Source organism: Hermetia illucens, chromosome 3, assembly GCF_905115235.1.
Source record: "Hermetia illucens chromosome 3, iHerIll2.2.curated.20191125, whole genome shotgun sequence".
Classification (NCBI taxonomy): Eukaryota; Metazoa; Arthropoda; class Insecta; order Diptera; family Stratiomyidae; genus Hermetia; species Hermetia illucens.
In genome coordinates, this window is record NC_051851.1 from 165,342,794 (window position 1) to 165,365,439 (window position 22,646).

At 41.8% G+C, this 22,646-nt stretch overlaps 2 protein-coding genes across 3 annotated transcripts; one reads left to right on the top strand and one right to left on the bottom strand.

Moving 5' to 3' along the window:
- Window positions 1-5,767: 5,767 nt before the first annotated feature.
- Window positions 5,768-18,993, bottom strand: LOC119651640 (DNA polymerase delta subunit 2). 2 transcript variants are annotated; one of them, XM_038055313.1, is made up of 8 exons: window positions 18,653-18,993; window positions 18,505-18,593; window positions 12,314-12,497; window positions 12,182-12,190; window positions 6,849-6,973; window positions 6,662-6,785; window positions 6,097-6,603; window positions 5,768-5,981 (listed from the first exon to the last, which is right to left on the bottom strand). In XM_038055313.1, the coding sequence occupies exons 1-8, from the start codon at window positions 18,846-18,848 to the stop codon at window positions 5,851-5,853; spliced, it is 1,365 nt and encodes a 454-aa protein (XP_037911241.1). In that variant the 5' UTR covers window positions 18,849-18,993; the 3' UTR covers window positions 5,768-5,850. The 2 variants fall into 2 exon arrangements, with proteins under 2 accessions (XP_037911241.1, XP_037911243.1); XM_038055315.1 differs by lacking the exon at window positions 12,182-12,190.
- Window positions 18,994-19,004: 11 nt separating this feature from the next.
- LOC119651641 (protein D2-like) lies at window positions 19,005-19,994 on the top strand. Its single transcript, XM_038055316.1, has 2 exons — window positions 19,005-19,146; window positions 19,199-19,994. The coding sequence occupies exon 2, from the start codon at window positions 19,218-19,220 to the stop codon at window positions 19,863-19,865; it is 648 nt and encodes a 215-aa protein (XP_037911244.1). The 5' UTR covers window positions 19,005-19,146; window positions 19,199-19,217; the 3' UTR covers window positions 19,866-19,994.
- The last annotated feature ends 2,652 nt before the right edge of the window (window positions 19,995-22,646 follow it).

Consider the following 22,646-nt stretch of genomic DNA (forward strand, 5'->3'; position numbering starts at 1 on the left):
GAGAATCCAACTTGGCCGACTCATCCCTTTTGAGGACTCTGCACAGCCTTGAAGTCTCCCTTTCGCCTTCCAATTCCTCACAGTACGCTCTAAAGGAGTCTCGTTTCGAGCACCTCACGAGCCTCTTATATTCACGTTGTGAGTTCCTGAAATTTAACCAGTCTTCGTCCTTGTTACTTTTGCAAGCACGATTTAGAAGTCGCCTGGTTGATTTCCTGACTTTTTGCAGTTCTCGGTTCCACCAAGGAACCGTTTTACCGCTTTGGCCTCGGGAAATAGGACAAGCCTCTTCATAGCACTCTAAAAGTGTGCAGTTCAGAGTTTTCAATTCATCTTCCAGCACCAAAGGAGTCCTTAGTCGCCTAGGGAACTGCACTTTATTGCCAAGAAGTTCATTGAACTTTGCCCAATCCGTTTTCCTAGGGTTCCGTCTTTGTACTGCAGACTGTTCGCCCGAAATAGTCAGATTGAATTCTAAATATCGGTGATCTGACAGTGAGACCTCGTCTAGCACTCGCCAGTGTGTAATCAACTGTAACAATTTTGGAGTACAGATTGTTAGGTCAATTACTTCGCTTCTTCTCGGTCCCACGAACGTAGGGGCGCACCCTACGTTTGCAGTCATAAGACCAGCTGAAGTGATGAAATCAAATAGCTTCTCCCCTCTTGGATTGCATTTGCTACTGCCCCAACAAATATGTTGAGCATTCGCATCGCAACCTATTAAGAGTTCGAGACCACTTGATTCTGCATACGCCACCAGATCCCTAAGTTCTTGCGTCGGTGGAGGATACAAAGAATCATAGGGTAAATAAGCGGAGGCAACTATGATGTTTTTCCTCTCGCCATTTATTTGGTATTGTATGATGACCGTAGCTAAGTCCTGGGAACAATATTGTCTCAGCATAGTTGCCTCTAACCGTCTTGACATCAGGACGCAAGCTCTCGGTCTTATGGATCTTTCGTCGTAGAAGATCCTAGCCCCCTTTACTGATCCAATGCCACAGATTCTGTCAAAGCGAACCCACGGTTCTTGCACCAGAAAAATATAGGGGAAATCCTGCAGCTTTGTCATTTTCGCTGCCAACAGGTAGGAGGGAGCTTTGGCATGCTGCAGGTTGATTTGACCAATCTTTATGTTTTTCGACATAAACTTAGTCTATTGTCGCTGACAGAAGAGTCTGGTGCGTCCAGTGTGGATCTTACCGGGGTTTCCAGTTTATCCCCACCTTCCGCCGGAGATTCCGCTTCCTTGTGTCCGATTTCTCTGGGCGTTACCGCGCCTAGTGGTACAGCCACGTCCATGTCCTCATTCTCAAGGTGCTTCATCTTCCTTCGCAGTGCTCTCTTCTGCCGTCGGCTTCGGGCCTTTCCAGGTTCACGGTGACATCCCATTGTCACTAGGATTTTGAGAATGCCATTGAATCCTTCATTGAAAATAATTAGAGCTATTTCTAGGACCTTGGCCCCAGAATGAAGGTGTTTAGGAGCGAAAGTTCAGATCAATGCATTTAACGACTCATTGTTATTCTGGGTCTCTGCTCCTAAACATCTGTTCAAGAGACCATCTCGTGACAAATCTTCGTAGATTGGTTTGATGACTGTTTGAACTTCTTCAGTCAAAAGTGCCTTCTCGTGGTGGAAACTATCCAGTTCTCCTTTAACTTCCGCTTTGCACCATTTGCACCAACTGTCCTCGTTTTTTAGTGCGAGCATGACGTTGAACGTTAAAGCGATCTTCCTTCGTTCGATCCATTTAAAAAAATCACTGGACACACAAACAGCACAATACTTACAACAAAATATAACTGAGTACAGCTTGAAAGCCGTTCAGTGCTCACTCTAGACTGGATTATCCTTTTTATTCCAAACAGCAAATAAGTTTAGACAATTGATTGGTTTTCCATCCTTTTATATTTATACCTGTGTTCGAATTTATAAGGCTCAGGTAAAAAACTAACAGGTAAAAAAAGATTCGATGCTCTTTCTCATCGAGTACTCTAGCCGCGGCTGCAAACTCCTTACCTGTTTAACACTGTTATTTCTGAACGACTCGGAATATCGGAAAATCCCTTTGCCCACATATTCTCCACTATATATAGATACAATTCATGCAAAAAAAAATTCGATTTCTCCAACCCGACACATGGGATGACCCCCTTAAGGACTGGGTCCCAATTGGGTTAGTTCCCACTTAAATAAGTGTAGAATGTGAGTCTCTCCATCAATGATCTCAGAGTTGTCCCTTCGCTCAAAATTGGATCGTCATGATCGAAGTTTATTTTATGCTTTAGTTTTGTTTTGTGTAGCTCTAAGTTCCAATATAAGTTGTAAAGAGAATAGAGGGAAGGGTTATCCGTCTATTTTACACCCCATATTCCGCTGCCGTAAGACAGTAGCAAACTCATAACCAACATTAAAAGTTTACGCTTGCTCTAAGTGGGACCGCCGAGACATTCCACTCCTTATAGTGAACGGAAAAAAAATAGTGCCACATCCTCCAGCGCACTTTTCATTGAAGGGATTGAAATTTGAATAATCCACCTTTTAAATCCGTGATTCACCAGGAACTCTCCGGATTTCAAAACAATGTTTTTCAGTCTTTCCATAAAATGCTGGAATTTTCGAAAAAGCGTCCACTAGCCTCGCGGGACCACCATTTAGGTATTACTTCGGATGGCTTCTGTTCCTTTTTACTTCCCTCCTTCTTACTTCCTTCAGCAACTCGTATTGTAATTTTATGTAGGAAACCGTACGCTAGTTCTCCTTCAACCTCAGCATCTCCGCAACTACATTCTCCAGGCTGACGATCCTTTCCAAGGCTTCGTTCAGATTCCATGACAACATGTTCTAGATAATCCGCTATGCCATCGCATCAAGGACAATTCGGCGAATTATCCAACCCAAAGCGACCGAGCCTGTGGCAAATACCGGAAGAATGTGGTAGTTGGTCTCTCCATACTTTCGCATAAACCAGACCCTTATACCGGGAATGAGCCTTCGCCGACTCGCCCTATCTTGGATTTCCTTCAGGTCGGACGGGCGTTCGATTTTCCACGATATCTCGCGTTCTAGAAATCATAGCATGAACATTCTTGGATTATCTGAATCTGGCCGTCTCCCCTTTCGAATGAGGCATTGCCTCCGGATATCCAAAAGCCTTGCATTTTTCGTCACTTTTAAACCCGGGGGTCGTGGAGATTTTCAATTTTCTTGGATTTTCTTTAGGTCGGATCGGCGTCCGATTTTCCGCGATATCTCGCGTTCGCGACGTCACAGCGTGAAAATTCTTTAATTTTCTGAATCTAGGCCGTCTCCCCTTTCGAATGGAAATCCGACAACTGTCGTGGAAATTTCCAATTTTCTTGGATTTTCTTCAGGTCGGACGGGCGGCCGATTTTCCGTGATATCTCGCGTTCTCCGGATAGCTGAGTGGTTAGAGCACAAGGCTGTCGTACGGAAGATCGCGGTTCAAATCTCACTGGTGGCAGTGGAATTTATATCGTGATTTGACGTCGGATACCAGTCGACTCAGCTGTGAATGAGTACCTGAGTTAAATCAGGGTAATAATCTCGGGCGAGCGCAATGCTGACCACATTGCCTCCTAGTGTACCGTTACGGTCTTGAATGAAGTGCTCTAACACACTTCAAGGCCCTGATCCAAAATGGATTGTTGCGCTAACGATTATTATCTCGCGTTCTCGGCCTCACCACGTGAAAATTCTTAGATTTTCTGAATTTGGGTCGTCTTCCCTTTCGAATTAGGCATTGCCGATGACAGAAATCAGCCCGCCAGCTTCTTACTGCTTTCCTCATCTTCTCTCTCCCAAAACATAACAAACACCGCCAAGTCATCCGCAAAGCTCATGATCTAGCCTATTCTGGGATGTCTAGCTCCGCGAATGTTCAAGCAGCATACGTCCTCTTACATTCATTTTCCGGCTACCCCATTCAAGAACTCATGCGTTAAAATCCCCTGCTATGGTTTTCGGCCAACATTCTCTCGCGTCCCATATCAGAGCGTTCAGCATCTGCTCATTCTTGGCAAGAACAGTGGTGGGTGATGCAAAGCAGCTATATATGTAGATTCCTTTCACTTTCGCTCGTTGCTCCATTATTTCCAGGAAGGCTTGTTCTCCGCAAGCCCATAGCGCTGCTGACCCCGTTCGATCTTTGACCTCCTTTTGATTGGTATCAATCTCATCTGCGATTTTTGTTGAGTGCCCTTTTGTATTCCGGGCACTTGCTGCTATCTACAATGCGCCAGATCCTCCTTCCGTTTGCACAATAAGCAATTTGGGTCAATCCAGTAGCCTTTACTGATGTGGCCTTCTGCTCCATATCTCCTGCATTGCTTCGACCTGTCATTCGAACTATAACGCGAGCTCGCAATGGCCGAAGCCAAGGCACATAACCCTGCTTATTTTTAAACTTCCCGCTTCCAACAATTCAGGTGCTGCCTCCACTAATGGACTGATGATGGCACCATAAACTTTCCCTAGCCTTTTCATTACTGACTCTTGTAGTCAGATAAGGTCGTACTGCTTTTCCAAGGCCTCACAAACCTTCTCCTTCGTGGTAATCTCATCTCCGAATTGCTATTCTTTATGTTGGATTCCTGTCCCAAGGAGTTTCCACTTTGGCTCAAGAATTTGTCCCTGGTTACATCCTTCGATTTCTTAAGCAAACAACGTTCCCTTTCTGGGTCCATCTAATTCGGCTAATATTATCTCCCGCTCTGCCCTCACTCATTCCCCTCTCTCTAGTCTTTCATTTCCTCCGTATGAGATCCACTCCCTTTCTCCAGAATTGCGGCTGCGGCCCTCCTCCTTACCTACTCCACTTTGTTGAGTAAAGTTTTTCACTTCGGGGTTTGCCGCCTTGCTGACTCGCTGAAACATTGCGCAGCTTCTCCTTTCCCGTATTTTGAACGCGTATTAATTGTGTCGCCTAGCTCACTTTTTCATAAGACGCCTCCACCCGTCTTGGGCCTTGCCTTACGCCAACCGGTTGCCTCTTCCGGTGTTTTTGATGAATTCACAGAGCTTCACGACCTTTTCTCCTAGTGCAACAAAGGCAGCTCTCGATTGTTTCTATCTTACGTCACTCGGGGTGTTTGGCCTCAAAGCATCTTTCTTTGCGTGTCCTCCCGCGATACACTCCCAACTGGGGGTAACGCTCTCAATCGCGAAGTTTTTTGGCCGTATGGGTGGGGCTCTGTAAAGGACTGATCTTGTTGTGAACGCCAGTGGAACCAGTTCTAGTCCCTCCCGTGCACTTGTGACGTTAAATACCACAGTGTCCAAGATTCCCAATACTGGGCCACTGCAGGCGCTGGACAACCGATACTGGATTTTCGAAGTCTTCTACCGTCACTTTATTTCTCCTCTGCTCCTCCATGTTTGGTTTTATTTCTGAGTATCCTTCCCATTTTTTATCCACGGGTGGGCCTGCAAATAAGCATGATCATATCCGCGCGGATGTGCATGTCCATGTCCATAACACGTCCGCCAAGTTTTCCCCTGCCACCCTGCCCGGCCGAAGAACGCGCCTGATGAAAGATTTGGCAACTCCATACAGCTTTGTCTACTCACGTTTGTCCGATACCAACCGTCTTGCGGCAGACCGCATTCTGCAAAAATTTTTTTTATTGTTTTCCAGTTTATTCTCTTCAATTATCATTTATTAAGGTTTTGTGTAAAACTTGGTGTAAAACAAAACCTTATTAAAATAGCTCCAAGAAATTATAATGATTTCTTTCATTTATAAAAAAGTCATTTAAATTTATTGTTAAGTAAAAGAGAAACGTTAAATACAAAATGAATTATATTACATTTGATGTGTTTTATTCACTCCTCTATCCCATTCACCTCAAAACTCATCTGGTTACATTCGAGGGTGCGAAGATTAACAACAGCCACAGATTTTGTTGTGATGAATGAAGGAACGCTCACGACTAGAGTTTGCTTTCCATTTTCACCTAAAATCATATATTTCGTATAATTTGAAAGGAAGAAGAAAAAATATGAATTGAATCATGAAATAAACCGATTCTACCACTACCGAACATCAAAAAACATTACTGGAAAAATTACCATTATAATATCCCTTCTTAAACTCCTCCTGATTCCCAGCAAAACAAACATGTGGGCATTCTTTAAAAATGAATGGATCTCCTTCAACATATGGATAACAAGGCAATGTGTCCGGACTGCTTGGTGCAATATGCGACCATTTTACTAACAACTTCAATGCCTCAAGAGGATCATCAATTTTAGATGTTCGCATAATATCCATAACATTTTGTCCTGCCGTTCCAACGATATCTCTGCCAGCCACCTCACAGGCATATGGATTTGGAACACTTTGGAAAGTTTTATGCTTGTAAGCTTCTGGGAACATACAATTGTGCAATGGTTGTTGAGGTAGCATATAGTTAGACGGATCAAACTCTCCAGGCATAAGATCCACATAAACCGATTCTGACCAATTTGAAAAGAGTTTATCACAACTTTTGACCGCGTCTAGGGTGTTGGTTGATTCAGCTGCACGAGTTTGAAGAGTTTTCTCTTTGACTTCCGGTGTTGTTCGGATCGAATTGCCTAGCAGGATCAAAATAACATAAATCAGTTTTCCTAAGAAGCCAATAAACAACATTACCTGCAACTATAACTCTCACTATTGATGCTGATTCCCAGTCGCTACCACTACCGTATCCATCAATATTACCAAACAACCAGTGTTGAAACAGTTCTAAGGACATGGAAAGCCCATCAGATGAAGACTGCACGCAGAACGAATTAATATTAGAATAAACCACGCGATATTCAATTCAATAAAACCTCACCAGATCTAGTCCAGAAATTAAAACAAGCAAAGGCGAGTCCTCTAGCGTTTTCAACGATTTTTGAGGTCCGCTCTCATAAAATAAAATGTCATCGACCATAAAACGTCCATCAGTTTCAATGTATCCTTATAGAAATCAAAAATCATATTAAATTAGGACGAAAAAGTGCAACGTTTGGGTTAGTTACAATGGTTTTCAGACGAAAGTCATGTGAGCCAAATTTTCATAAGGTATTTTTCGTCGTAAATTACTTTGTCTAAAGTAATTACCTTACCGAGAGGCGTACCGCGGTATAGGTCACTAGTTTTTTTTAGAAATCAGAGATCAATCAAATTAGCTCACTGTAAACTTCGCATTAACCAACTTTTATGAATATGATTATCAAATAATAACGCAACAGCACAGATGAACGAATAGAATATTTATAAACAATTTTAAGAATCAAAATAATTTCTGGCGCTGCTTGTTTATTCAGATCTTATAAAACACAGAAGAAATGACAAAATTGGAAAACAATTCAGGACAAATTCTAACGAAATCATAAAGTAAGTAATCGAATTACAGGAAAATATTTGATATTCTATAAAATCTTTTGCCTCAAGGCAGCTTAAACCTCCAATTGTTATTCCATGTGATAAACAAAAATAATAATAATATACTTGTAGTACCGTAGTGTTAAGTGTAGTAAAAAAGGTGCCGGGTGCACAATAATAACCTGACTCAACGGGCACAACTTGAATATTTACGTATACTGTCCAATCCAAACAATTTTATTTAACTTGGGAAAGCAATATCCGAAACCTCGCAAAGAACAAGAAAAATACAATAAGAAGGAAGGAAGAAAGTATGGGGGATACCTTATACCTACTCCATATAGACAAGAGCTTCGGACTGGGCTGACTATTCAACGAAGAAAGTCCACAAAAGGAAAGATTTGTGCATTTTCTCATGGGAAGTGCGCTCCTTGTACATATCCTGAGCTGCCCAGTGGCAGAATATGAGGCTTCAATTTGACCAGATCATATATTTCGAAATGCAGGCCTAATGGTTGATCTGGTTGAAGCGGCTGAAAATGCATTGTGCATAGGAATTAGCGGAACCGGAACCGGCTGATGAATGGACAGTGTAACAGCTGAACCGGGGGGCTGAGAGGAAGACTGTGTGCTTGTGAATGCAGACTCATGCGGATATGGCGAGAATCTATCTCAGGTTACTAAATTCCGTGCAGTTGGTGAAGTAGTAGTTTCATAGAAATCCTAATAGGTCTTACATGTAACAGCGGAGGGCACTTTCGACTAAGTGGGCGCAGGAACATCTAAGAATTCAGTGTAAGTTTTCAAAATGACTGAAGGAAGACTAGCAAAAGTAGATAATATTCAAGTGGGCAATTCTGGTAGGATAGTAATTTGTAGAGTTAAATTTGAAGAAGGCAATGACAACGTTTTACACGTTGGCTCAACTGAAAGGAGAGTATCGATGTATGATTTAAGGAAAAGTCAGAGGATTCAGACGTTTCAAGATGAATTAGATGATATATCAATCACGTGTTTCGATACCAATTCAAATGGACGAATACTACGCGCTGGATCGGAACGAGTGATGCGTTTCTACCATTGTTTGACACACGTCAGAGGAAACTATTCAATTACTGTGAAAGTCATGGAGATGACATAACAGACATCCAGCAAATCCGGATTCATTAATTTTGGGCTCAACGAATGGTTTAGTGAATGTTTTTAATATCTCCAAGGACAACGAGGATGATGTATTGAGTGTAGTTACCAATACAGAGAGTAGCGTACATAAATTGCACGTACCCAAACCGCATTTGCATGAAGGCGACATTGGGATTCTTGTACCAGGAACACATCTAACTCAACGCCTGCGTCAATAGATAGGGCTCCAGCTCCCAACCGCCACTTTGTTTCGTCCCAGGACGTCTTAATAGCATTCTACAGTGTTACTCGACTTTGCTGCCTAAACGACTAACGATAAATTGTTCCGTGAGTCATTGCCCGGAGTTTTCATTATGCTGTGCTTAATTGTTTTACTGATTAATCTGACTGCAATCGACGTTTCTCAGAAGACGTTCAGTTTTATGAAACAAATTGCAAACATGAATTAGACCGCGCTGTTCCCGCTATTGTTGATAACTCTTACTTATATTTCTATGTAGGTCCGTAGGTCGTAATAAGTTTTGGAGAAGAACATGAAAAGACTTTATTGAGGAGAAATAATTAGAAGACATTTTGTGAAGAAAGAGAAAAGAAATAAAAATAAGAAAGAAAGAATGGTAACTGTCCCAGCATATAAAATGATTAAGAGTCTGCAGTGAGTAGTATTTGTATTGTACTGCTGACAGCTCGTCAGCACCAGATTCCGCTGCTGGATTTCGTTGATTATTTATCCGCGGTAATTGAAAAGAGTTACAATTGCAATAATTTTTATTTTTTATTATGAAAATGTACTTTCTAATGAATTACATCTAGACACTTCTGATTTGAGGACTTTCTTCTTCCTTACTCCTCTAAAATCCCGCAAAAACATCTTTTAATATCAGGGCTTGAGGATGTCAAGGGAACGTCAGAGACCACGCCTCACAATATATCTGAGCAGAGGAAACATCGATTAAGAATGTGATCCGTCGTGGATCCTCCTTTTAAATCGCGGCACTCGAGCCGTCTATTTTTTTATTTTTAGCTCGCGTGTTGGTATTTCGCTAAGAAGTTGTTCTCGCAATGCCAATATATTTCGAATAAAAAGCCACTACTAGCGACGGAGATAGTATTGGTTTTTAATCCCTAGGAGTGCATCTCGACTCCAAGCTAATGTGGAAGCATCATATGAAGGAACAATATCGGATATCCTGCAGATTGCTTTGGTGCTGGAGGAATGCGATATTTGAGACCTAGGGACCTTCACCGCAACGATTTATTGTAATAATAAAGACGACTTTGATGTAAACTGGCGCAGATACAAAGACTCGATTACCTAAGTATAACTGAAGCAAAGAATACTTCGCCCACCGTGGCACTCGAAGAAGTGGAACATGAAAAACCTAATAGGGATTTAAACGGGACAATGGCGTTTAAACTTGCCAAGATTGGTCTGAACATCGAAGTAAACGACCAAAAGGCAGGCCTAGACCACAGTGGTTTGATACGCTGGATGTGGATTTAAAAGCCTCGAGATTGCACCCAGATCAGGCATTCGATAGAGCCAAATGGCAAAACCGATCACGACGAGTCGACCACGCTTGTGAACGGGACAAAGGCTGAAGAAAAAGAAGAAGAATGGCGCTTAAACTACCATATGGAAAAATTGGAGTGATGCATGCGGTTGTATGTTTTGCTCTTAGTTCTTATATGTTGAAGTTTTGCTTCTTTATAATTCTGTTTTAGACAATTTTTGTTTGGAATTGAGGGAGCCCTGAAGCCAACATCCACTTGGTGTGGTGGCGGAGCGGACCAATTGCAAAGAAACTTTCTCTCACTTTTCTGGTCCATAGGCTCCTCTTTTTGGGGCTAACGCCCAAAGTTCAAAGAAATATATAGATGATTACGGTTTCGTCCAGGGCAGAGACAACTCATCAGATTCTACCTCTGCCTTGAGAGTAACGTGTCCGAAATGATTATCCGATGTTATGAAGTGATTATCCGATGTTCCCTTATATGTTATTAATAATAATAATAATTCGCATCGATAACGTGTTTGCGGATAAATATAAGGCAAACGAAATCTGATAACCACTTTCGTCACGCTACTCCAAGGGCAGAGGCAGTGTTTGATTAATTGCCACGGTCCTGGCCGAAGCAAATACGTTCACCGGGAAGAAATCTCTCCACTCTCTTGGCTACCTTTCATGCTGTACTGAAATGAGTCCGGTACACATACCGGTCGCTTTCTAATATATATATACAAGAATAAATTGTCAGCTATCTATAAAAGTTAAGCTTGGGTAACAAGAGAATTGTTTTCGGACTAATTTGATGTCACTTTGTGCCGTCAGTGAAAATTTTTTAAAAGTGAGCCACATCAGAATGCACTTCTTCTCTGAGAAAACTTCATTTCTTATCTGATCAATGTGGACTTTCTATCAACTCGTGTCATCTGCACGAACGGGGATTTTATTGTTGAAATTAAGTAGCGCCAAGTACGTGATGAAGGTTCGAACGATAACGATGTAACGCCCTCAACTTTCACAGTACGAACAAGCAACGATTTAGATGCCACTAATGTTTTCTTGACGCTAGGAAAAGGAAGGAATAGAATGAACCCAGTAATATCTTTGTATTAAAGAAGCTAAAGAGGAGCATTTAAACCATTTCAAATATGATTTAAGACTTGAATCAAGAACAAATAGTTCGATTAAGAAAACCGATTCAAAATATACAGTGTAATTACTTTTCAAAAATTTCCATGCGTTTTGTTAATACTTTTGAAGCAATTGTAGACTGTAGTCTCTTGTTCGACATAAATTTCTTCTATAGTTATTCAAATTTACGTTTTTTGTATAGATTTACTAACAAAATGGCACAAAATGTGATACGTCCTAATTCCTTCGAAACCTTTTATATAATACTCTCTTGAGAATACTGCCTCGAGGGTACACAATTATCGTATGAGCTACTTGAGAACCTTCTCTCTTGAGAACCTAGCATAAACCTATAGAACTCTTGGAAAATAACAATTGCACTATCCCTGCTCACATGATAATTGAACTCTATTTCCGTCCAATAAACAAACTCTAAATATCACTAGGAAAAGCGCCCAAACTTCTCTTCATACCTGGAGCGTTCAGTTTATCATTTCAGACATGAATGCTAATTTTCATTGTTGGTAGCAATGACACCCTTTTCCTTTCTCATTTTCTTAATAAGAAATATAATGGCACATTACATTGTAAAAGCCCATGATCGGCGCTCACTCACACAAATATTTAGTCAATTAAATGACAATGTTTCTATGAATTTTTTTCCAAAAATAAGGGAGAGTCAGGTTAATATTACGCTCTCTATCTTAAAGCTACAAATGAAAAAATAATGTGCCCAACATCTTGAATAATATGTAAATTTTGAACCCTACTCCACTTCCAATTGGCTCAGTGTTTTAACGAATTATAAATATTTACAAATAATTTTGCTGCTGGAATTTTTAACCAACAACCCTCCGAATGTTCGAAACCAATTTTAGCAAATTAAACCTTTGAATTCATTAAACTTTTTAAAAAATGAACAATGAAAAACATAAGCAAATGTGCGAAGTAAATGCATTAAACAAAGTGAAATGTTATTAAGTAGAACATATCACATTTATTATAAAACTTCACTTACTGTCTTTTCCTGTTTTTTGTGGCATTCACATTCAATTTATAAATGCCCAGCATAAAAAGTAATATTTATTTATTTTGGAATTACTGGCAGACAATCAAGTTTCAGAAGTTTACATTTAGTAGGTCTACTTACCTAGCACAGCACAGACTACACCTGTTACCAAATTATGAACCTCAACTTTGCCGAGTAGACGGATACGCTGCAATTCATCTTCCAGGATCAGTTTATCATTTTCGTCAACAAAGTTTGAACGGGGTGGTTGCGGGGCAAGCTGGTTCTCTTCAGATATTTCACGCAAAATACTGGGTTTCAATTGCTATGAAATAACAAACAAATGCAAGCAGATACAGCGCCAATCAATATAGGAATCAAAACATCAAAATAACTTTGACTAAAATTAAATAGAATTTTCGCAGAATAAATATACGCATATTTCCCACATCCCTAGCAAGTCAACCATTTCATTCTTTTTGTGTTTTGCTTAATACTAACATACTAAGCTCTGGTCAAACTTTGGTCGCACTCACATCGTGTGAGTGTATAAATACCTGCGACCCACTTCGATCACGCTACTCAGAATGAAAAGGTGAAACAGCCTCTGATGAGTTGCATCTGCCCTGGTACGAAATCGTAAGCAGTCTTCATCATCTCGTGATTTGTTATATTCAAAGTAAACAGAGAATCTTATATTATAGAATTTTATGCAACTATAATTGAATACTTCCTAATTTCTGGACGTACAATGCATGATAACTTGAAGATGAATAAATGCATAAATTTTCAACTACATCTCAACCGGTGAGAACTAATTGAAGGAAGAAAATATTTAGGTCTATGTGTCCTTGGTGCCATAGACGTACGAACGATAGGTTCAACTATAGTTTAAATGCGGAGTTGAAAGTAATAATTGCGAAGCCGACCCAAAACGTATGCCGCCCAGGGGACGAGAGGGTGTAAACCATAGCCATATTATATCAAAAATAGCAGATTAACGAATATAGGATCCCCGCAAAGCAAATTATCTTCTAATTTAGCTTTTGTCCTTTTCATTAGCAAAGTTGATTCGCCTAGATCGAATTCGGCTTGGTCTTTTGATCTTTTCCCATCGACTTTGTTTTTTATGCCTGAGGATTGATTTTCGCAGAACATTTATAACAAAAATATCAACCCAACCGTGAATAATAAACAGTAGAGCAATTACGAAGGTGACACCTAGGTGAGAGGACAAACAGGTTCCGCAACGTTATAGGCATGCAAAGAAAAAATCTTTCAGGTAGCCATGGAACACTCACTCCGAAAGTGAGAGAAATCCCCGTAAACGACTGCTATTCGCCTCCTAGAAGCGCTGGATATAAGGAGATGTTTACGGTCCCAAACGGTGGACGAGAAGGGATACAGTCAAAAAATCATACTGAAAGCACGAAGCTGGGCATGGTACTAACGCATCTTCTTCTTTTTCTTCAGCCTTCTCAGGAACACAAACACTTTTTAAGGACGAGGATTGGAGTTTACAGTGAATTTGCGATATATCAGTTACGCATTAGCGAAGATAACCGCTTGGTGTTTCAGTGGAGACTATACACACAAGCAATCTGTATGCATCTCAAATGTGACTATAGTTTGAAAGGGTATCCGTACAGCCTTCTTTTTTCCTCCATTTTTATTGTGGTTTAGTCCATCACACTTAATACTATGCAAATAATAAACAGAGAAGCGAGACAATACGTCCACAAAACTTCCACAACGACATTTCAGAAATTTCTGTTATCCAATCTCCAAATATATCTACCTATCTTCCTGCTAGTTATAATGGAGACAAGATTATGGAAAAGAACGTCCACATTATACTTCATTGAGAACGGCAATAGCCTATCCAGACGACAGATTCCCTTTTGTGTTGTAGAATGGAGTTTCTGTTGCGGGAAACTTGAGCATTGCTGTTACTACTATGATTACAAAGACAGGAAAAAGGACATCATTCAAGAAAAAGTGAGTCGAGTGTAGCAGCATGTGTTGTGGGTGTTGATCGTTGTCAAATTGAGCCTTAAGTGGCCCTTACACAAAAGTTAAATGTTCCTAATGAGCTCGAGCTAGAAAAGTGAAATTTGTATTATATGCATCGCCCGTTTGAGCAGAAATGCTAATAAAGTCGTAGATAAAAAAATGATAAATTTAAGGCCTAATGACTCTGAGGATTTCCAATTCCTTACGGCAGCACTAAAGAAAACAACGTTGATTATGGCAGACTCCGTAGGAAATGCATCTATTCTACCTGATTTAGCGAATGAAATCCTCGACAACAAACACAGAGCAAAGATGGATGGGGTACTGCCTTAATCAGCACTGTAGATGGGACGCATAGTCAAAGGATACATGGACAAGACAAGGTAATGGACTGGATGGAGTGATGAGGAAACAAACTACAAGTTTATCCACTTCTTCATAGTACCCGGATCCCGTTACAAAATTACAAGCAGTTCTTGTACCGCTTTGGATTGGATGATAGTTCAAATAATTTTAGATGTGATAGAACCACAATGTATGCTCTGGCATTGTCTCAGGTTCGAGGCTTAAAGGACTGAATTTCGCACCGAAGCAAACGTTTGGCCCGAAACCCCCGCTCGCTTTGCCCCGGGTGTCCTCTATATGTGATCAAAAATTTGGTAGCCAGGTTGATAAACAGCTCTTAGACCTCTTCAAATTAAATCGGCAATCAGCTGGACCCAAATTAGCACGTCTGATGACCGGATTGAAACAATAAGATAAATCTAATTCAAAAATGAAAAAATAATTCCATCTACAACCAACAGTCTCAGAATGATCTTGAATTCAGAAGAGCATTTAGAATAGTCCCATAAGTGCTATGTGCGGAAATGTATAGTGAAAACATAGAGCACTTTTAAATTTATTCCATTTAGACTCATCCTGCTGAATTCTGGAAAAACACCGGCAATTTTAATATGTATGTCGGAATGATGAATTGGCCCAGCGGTTCGACCTACTTTCATCATCATCAAGGTCGCAACAATCGGTATCCGATCTAGGCCTGCCTTAATAAGGAACTCCAGACATCCCGGTTTTGCGCCGAGGTCCACCAATTCGATATCCCTAAAAGCTGTCTGGCGTGCTGGCCTACGCCATCGCTCGAGCTGCCTCGTTTTCTTTTTCTACCATAGATATTGCTCTTATAGACTTCCTGGGCTGAATCATCCTCTTCCATACGAATTAACTGACGCACCCTCCGCAACCTATTGAGCCAAATTTTACCCACAGATGATTTGATGTTGTTGGTTGGTGGCTTTTTGATGCTGACGTTACCAGCATATATTTTATCTTGCCTTCATTGATGTGCAGCCCAAGATCTTGCGTCGATTACCGCTCGCAGTTTGTATGTCTCGGGTAGTTCTTCCCATGATATCGATATCGTCAGCATAGGCCAGTAGTTAAGTGGACTTAAAGAGGGGTCGTACCTCTTGTATTTACCTCCGCATCACGAATTACTTTTTCCAGAGTCAGATTAAAGAGGACGCATGGTAGGGCATCCCCTTGTCTTAGACCGTTGTTGCTGTCGAATGGTCTCGAGAGTGATCCTGAAGCTTTTATCTGGCCTCGCACATTGGTCAGGGTCAGCCTAGTCAGTCTTATTAATTTCGTCGGGATACCGGGATACCGAATTCTCTCATGGCCGTGTACAGTTTTACCCTGGCTATGCTATCATAGGCGGCCTTAAAGTCTATGAAAAGATGGTGCAAATCATGTCCATATTCCAGCAGTTTTTCCATCGCTTGCCGCAAAGAGGAAGAATATTGATCGATCATATATATCAAAACAAGTTTGTTAATAATTAAAAATTCCGCTCATCGGTAATCCTGCCCAAAACCAAAGGAGAAAAATAAAAACTCAACCTTCCTGGAACCCCAACCCTCCTCTCGAATATTCAGCAAAAGAAATCCCTTTTACACAGGCCAATAAAGATCAAATTTAAGTACCGTCACTCGGATTTTCCCGGGTCGCTCGCGACACAGGGCTGAGATCCCTGAGATTCGCGATCAAGTAATTCTGATCCCGTAGCTGGCATTATACGTGCGTCGTAGATAGTAGAGATTGAGAAAGTTTCTCGGTGCGTAGCGAACTGCGAGTGGCCAATAAACGTCGGAATACACTAGGAACCATCGGATCCGTTAACATATTTCTACCGATGTTGATGGGACAATATCAGTCTAGCTCTGCCTAGGTGGTAGTCCTGGCGTATATCAGCCAGCCAGCCCCTTGGGCGGGTGTGTATTCAACGGTGTGTATTGGGTATTGGTAGCTCTGTCCGTGAGTTTCACGCCACAGGGAACTGGAGTAGACGCTTTGTTCTCGAGGGTACACTACAGTGAAAAAGAAAAGAAGAGCTGAAGCACCCAAACCAGACACCGCGTAGCGAGAAGTGAAGCGGCGGCTGATGCAGGGAAAATCACTGAAGCTGGGCAGGTGAATTTGAACATAAATCGAATAGAAGCGCAATCGACTGTGCTTGCCAGAATTTAAAAAAAGCTTATCAAGAAAATGCACGGCAGTTTTGGAGCGCATATAGTCTGAAAACTTTCTCCAGAAAAACATCAGCAAAGACGTGAAAAACAAGTTGATGGAACTGAAAGACCATATTTCCTTCTACAGGTGACCCTGATTAGCAACAGAAGACACGCGAAAAGCAGAAGCAGCCGCAATTGCCGCTGAGAATACCGTAAGCGACAAACAGACTACGCAAGTAGTCCGGTGCAGAGCGAACTGCTGAAAGAAATATAAAGAATGAGGGTCCCAGGTAATTCCTAACAAAGAAAACAAGGACAAAAGCAAAACAGAACGCCGCGACGTTAAAAAACCGTCTGCCCAAAGTCAAGGCGGATACGAATGGAGAAGCAACAAAGGAAAAGGCAACGGAACGAAATTGGACTAGACCGTCAGTTCTCCTCACCTGACGGAACACAAAAGAGTTGCGGAAGTTCTCAGCGAGATTTGGTATAAGATAAAGCCCAAAGACAGTGGAGCAAAAGTGTCTTCCACACAGAAAACGAAGGGTGTCTTCCATATGGAAAACGTCTGAAAACAACAAACAAACCGTCCAAGCGCTAGTACTGGAGAGGGCTCTAGTTTCTAGTTTAGAGCCTACGTACTGATAGGAAATGCGAGATCTTAACTATCTCACAGAAAAGATCGATGTGGAGGGGGCCATCAAGCGTGAATATCCACAAGTAACCAAGGTATCACCTCTCCGAATTCTCGAGACCAGCAGTTCCCCCACATGAAATTGCTAATCGGCGAATATTATCCGAAAAAGGACCCAGTTCCATGGTATCCCGAATTATCGAGTACCGCGTGACGCAGGATACTTTTGTCTGGATTCGTTGTTTGGAGATAACATTTTGTAGAGATAATGTCGGACTTTCAACGCAGGTTTTATGCTCCTGAGGACGCTGGTGTTGATGGGGGAGTGAGTTCACGGTCAGGCCGCTTAAAACAAACCCTGGAAATGGCGGCGAGAACCCCTATCGTAGTTTTAAATATTCTGGTTCCACTTCAACATTTCGGCAATCAAGTTGCGAAGGAAGCGTCCTCGACGTAAACAAATCACTGGTGCCGTCTATTGATATGTGGCGATTCCAGAACTCGCCAAGTGACCACCATTATCTTTTCTATTAACGAACGTAAAGCCATCATCGGCAATTCAGATACGTAGCTGAATTGAAAGCATAATGAAATTTATTATTTCAATACCCCATTTCTGGGTGCCCATGAGGTTTTCAGTGCTACTCGCATAAGATTTTGAAAGCACGATGCCTGCGTCCCAATGGAGAGGTGGACGACGCCGAGCACACCTTTTTCTTTTGCGACAGATGGAATGGATTCGTCAACAACTTTATGCAGACTCGGGGTAGCTCTCTCCAAACAACGTAGTCAGAGTTCGGGTTCTTCTTGTTGATTGGGCTCGACCGTTGCAGAACCGGGATGGCAAGAGGTTCCTTGAATGAAGATTTTTCTTCTTCCTTTCATCTCGCTAATGAAAGCGATTCCCTGGCTTGAAGGCTCTCCCAAGCCAAGAGCTAACCCGAAGTAATGTATCAAACAAGTTCTAACTAGTTCTCTGATGACGGGAAGGTGTTTAGTTATTAAATTTTCACGGAATCGGTTCGTGCTTTTATGCCTTCTTGATTCCAGGTAATTTGGCACAATTCTGTTCAGTAAAAAGACTTATTCATAGGTCATGTAAGGAGCAGCGAATCGCAAAAAGGAACCGAATATAAGCTTTGCTGCATTCTATTAACGTTTAACATGCTCACCTGATGCTTGAACAGAGTCCCAATAACCACGCACTTATCAGGATTTTCTTCACGTAATTCCGACAATTTTTTAATTTTATACTCTGTTCCTGCAAGTAAATAGATCCATAAATATCCACAAGTAACAATCTTTTCCGACAATACAAACCCCATTTCTTCTCGACTATTGGTTTCAGCAATTCAGTCATCTCTCGCAATCGTGAGGCATAAATGTGGGCATACTGTTTTCCATAATTCTTCGATTTGAGCATAAATCTCGACGACTTATTAACATAGGGTACAATTAACCTTTTATATTCTGAATCTGATGATTTCGAAAGTTTTTCATCGTTAGGAAACAACATTTTGATAAATGATTCTATAAATCTAAAGGCGCGCGAACTGTAAACAAATCTTCAAAGCGCGGAAGTACCTTGCGGGTAAAAAGCTGACAACTGACTTTGATCCAATTAGAGTGAATGAGTTCAATGCTAGGCCGGCTGAGGGGGACGTGAAGTCATTTTTGGAGTATTTACAATAAGATGAGCTTTAAACTTATGTAAAACGTTGTAAAATAATTAGTAAGATAACAATCTCTTCGACTTCAGAGTCGTTATTGCGTTTTCTGCATCAAGTGCCCTAACATATAAATCGTAGGAACCGGTAAGTTGACCCTTCATCCCGCGTAACGACCAATTCTGATTCGCCATATCAGTTTCTCATCGCACGGAGAAATGTTCAGAAGTGCCTTGCAGAGTTCCACTCGTGTCATCTACCGAACATTAGCTGCTCAGCAAATACCTCGTCTGCATTTACGTCTTGCATCAGGACTTTGTTCAGGGAAAATGGAGAAGGAAGGTGTAGTTCCCGATGTGATTCCAGTTGCCCCGCGTGAGAAGGCGACAGTGTCTTACCCCAGTGGTGTCTCCGTGAACGAAGGTAATGAGCTTAAGCCGCGTCAAGTGAAAGACCAGCCCAAAGTCGAATGGAATGCAGACTCCTCGGCACTTTACACCCTTTGCATGACTGACCCCGATGCACCCAGCCGCAAGGACCCGAAATTCCGTGAGTGGCATCACTGGCTCGTCGGAAACATTCCTGGGAACGATGTCTCCAAGGGGGAAGTACTGTCTGCCTATGTTGGCTCAGGACCTCCAGAAGGCACCGGTCTCCACCGATACGTTTTCCTCATCTACAAACAAAGTGGCAAATTGACTTTCGACGAGAAGCGCTTGCCAAACAACAGCGGTGATGGCCGCGGTGGATTTTCGATAAAGAAGTTCGCAGACAAGTACAAGTTGGGCGACCCAATTGCTGGAAACTTCTACCAAGCTCAATGGGATGACTACGTTCCAGAATTGTACAAACAACTGGGCGGCTAGAAGGGAGCACTTGGTGCGAAATATTGTGCCGGCAACCGGCTTTGAAAATTTACAGAATTCATTTGATTATGTTTATTCCGTTATGTAATTGAGCCTAATCAGAAATAAAGCAGGAAAGTCTCGAGAGAATCGTCTTTATTTTTAGATGAGCAGAAAGTTCACGTTGAAGGCCGACTGATTAGAAGGCGGGCGGTGTGTCGACGAGTTTTTTTGTAGGTTATCGTGGGGGGAATGTGGTTTGCATTATTTATTATATTTGGTTGCATGATGGAGTGGCAAATTGACATTATCTTTTGTTTTATCTGACTAGGGGTGTACTTCCTTTGCATGGACAATAGGTGGCTGAACTAAGTACACTAGAAATAAGAACAATTTGTAGCAATCTTACAACTATGCTACGTGAAATGTAAATAAGTTTGGCATCTGGCAACAAACAATTGTCTGTGCATAATCCAGTTTCATAGTTCAAAGAACAAGTGCACGTCAAGATCGATAGATTTTTGGTTTAGGATAGGGATAGGACGTAGGCTGGGATATATCCAGAAGGGGGTGGGGATTGATGCTAAAGATGGGTAGGTTTTGAAAGTTGGGACTGAGAGTAATTATCGGTGTAGAAGATCATTCTACCTTGGAGATCGGTTAGAAGGCTTGGGAATTGTAGGAATAAGGGGAGGGAATGTCGTCCGTTCTGTCGCTCTCTATGGTTCTGAGTGTTGGCCGACTATAAAAGACAATGAACGACGTCTTGTAGTAATGGAGACGAAGATGTTAAGTTGGGCTAGTGGCGTGACACGCTTTGATTACATCCGAAATTACGATATCCGCGATAGATATGGGGTTGCGCCGATCGTAGAAAAACTGCGAGAGAGGCGTCTTCGATGGTATGGTCATGTAATTCGTGCTAACGAGAATTCACTTGCCAGGATTGGTCTGAACATCGAAGTCGATGGTAAACGACCAAAAGGCAGGCTGAAGCAACGGTGGCTTGATACGCTGAATGGGGATTTAAAAGCCTCAAGATTGCACCCAGATCAGGCATTCGATAGAGCTAAATGGCGAAACCGATCATAACGAGCCGACCCCGCTCGTGAACGGGAAAAAGGCTGAAGAAATAGAAGAAGTTTTCAATCTGTAAATCCTGAGTGATAAGAAGAGACGAACAGGGAGAGCTCCATCCTTATACAGTGGTAAAAAGTTGATATAAAAAATTCTCAATTTAAAATGGAAAAACCTGATTTTGAAATGGAAAACTCTAAATTTGAAATGAAAAATTCTGAAATTGATTTGGAAAGGTCTGAAATTAGTATGGAAAATTATGAATCAGACTTGCAAAACCAAGCATTGGTCCAATCAGGAAGATGGATACGGTTGAAGCACAATTGCTTGGGAGTGTGAATGGTTTTGTTGGGAGTTAGCGGGTTCTTGTTTTTAAACTTCACAGTGGACGTCGTGACGACATTCGATAGGATAAGATGTATGGGTGGGAAGTAGAGATGAGTAACTTCTAGATGAGTCGGCTCGAATGTGCTACTCAATTCATTCGGGTGAGCGATGCCACTGACCATAAAAAGTGGCTCGACGAAGATCTGATGCAACAAGGGCGGTTGTACTTGGCATCGTCGTTGTTATCGTGTAGTAGGCACGGATGATAAGAGCATATATTTTTTAAGAGATTCATTCCATCCGCTGCCTACGCAAACCTGCTAAAGTGTTCACCACAGATTGTGGTGAAACAACTGCAGCAGACGGCGCAATATTTCGCGTCATAGTGGCCCCAGACGTCGAACCACCCCAAGATTAATGGTTTCGAAGCCGAACTGTCCATTACAGGAGCCCGACCTAGTCACCAAGTCAAACAACTCCCTCCGATTATCCGGACCGAACCACAAATTCGTTCTTCTCATTCGATGGTTTTGCATTTTATACCTAAGTACTTTCCTCACTTATTCCCTGAGACGCCGCGGTGACCTAAAGCCATCCATTTCCAAGCCATCCTCATTTGCCAACCGGGCTTGGGATTCTCAAAATGTATTATTGTGTTCTTCTGCGTGAATTTTTCTATAAAGTATACAGAAATGGATCAGAGGTAATTTTACTAATTTGAAGACTCCTTATTCCTCTCTAACCCCACAAAACGCATTTTAATACAAGAGCATGCCCTAAAGATGCCACGACTCAAAGGCCGCGCCTGGGGACTTTCACGGTCAATTTCGCCAACTTTCTTTTTTCAGCTTTTGGGATAGCTCTCCCCTCTTGGCCATTTCCAGCCATTCAAGATGCTCTTCCACTTACTTATAGTAATTATAAGTAGTGGTTTTTCATTTCGAAAGATTAACCTTTTATTCACTAAGCTGCTGAAATAGAAACTTTAGGTTTAGAAATGTGTACCTACCAATTAATAGGGGTGTAATTTTGAGCCTTATCTCCGCAGAGAATGAAGAGAGAAGCAGGAGGTCCTTTCCCCAAAAGCCTGTTAAAAAATTGTGGCGGCCACTCCGTCCACCTTAGAAACGTATGATGCTTTTTTACCAATCCCACCGTTGGAAGGGGGCAAAGAGGATATTTATGAGGAAGAAACAGATTCCGCCTTTCTACCCCCATGGTGGCCACTTCTGTTCAAAAGGCTTCTCCGCCCCGAGAAATGGCTATTATCGTATCATTGATGTGCAAGGAATTCCGTCCCTTGCCCTCCACACTCTCCTCAGCTGCGCCGATGTGAGATAAAGTAGAAGGGCATGGAATGCAACCCCCTTGGACTTAATAATGGACGAAAATAGCCGT

Coding starts and splice junctions, on each gene's coding strand:
- LOC119651640 (XM_038055313.1), bottom strand. CDS start 18,848: ATGTTGTTTCCTAACGATGAAAAACTTTCGAAATCATCAGATTCAGAA. Junction 12,498..18,504: donor GGACTCTGTTCAAGCATCAG/GTGAGCATGTTA, acceptor GTTATTTCATAG/CAATTGAAACCCAGTATTTT. Junction 6,604..6,661: donor AGTGAGAGTTATAGTTGCAG/GTAATGTTGTTT, acceptor TGATCCTGCTAG/GCAATTCGATCCGAACAACA.
- LOC119651641 (XM_038055316.1), top strand. CDS start 19,218: ATGTTCAGAAGTGCCTTGCAGAGTTCCACTCGTGTCATCTACCGAACA.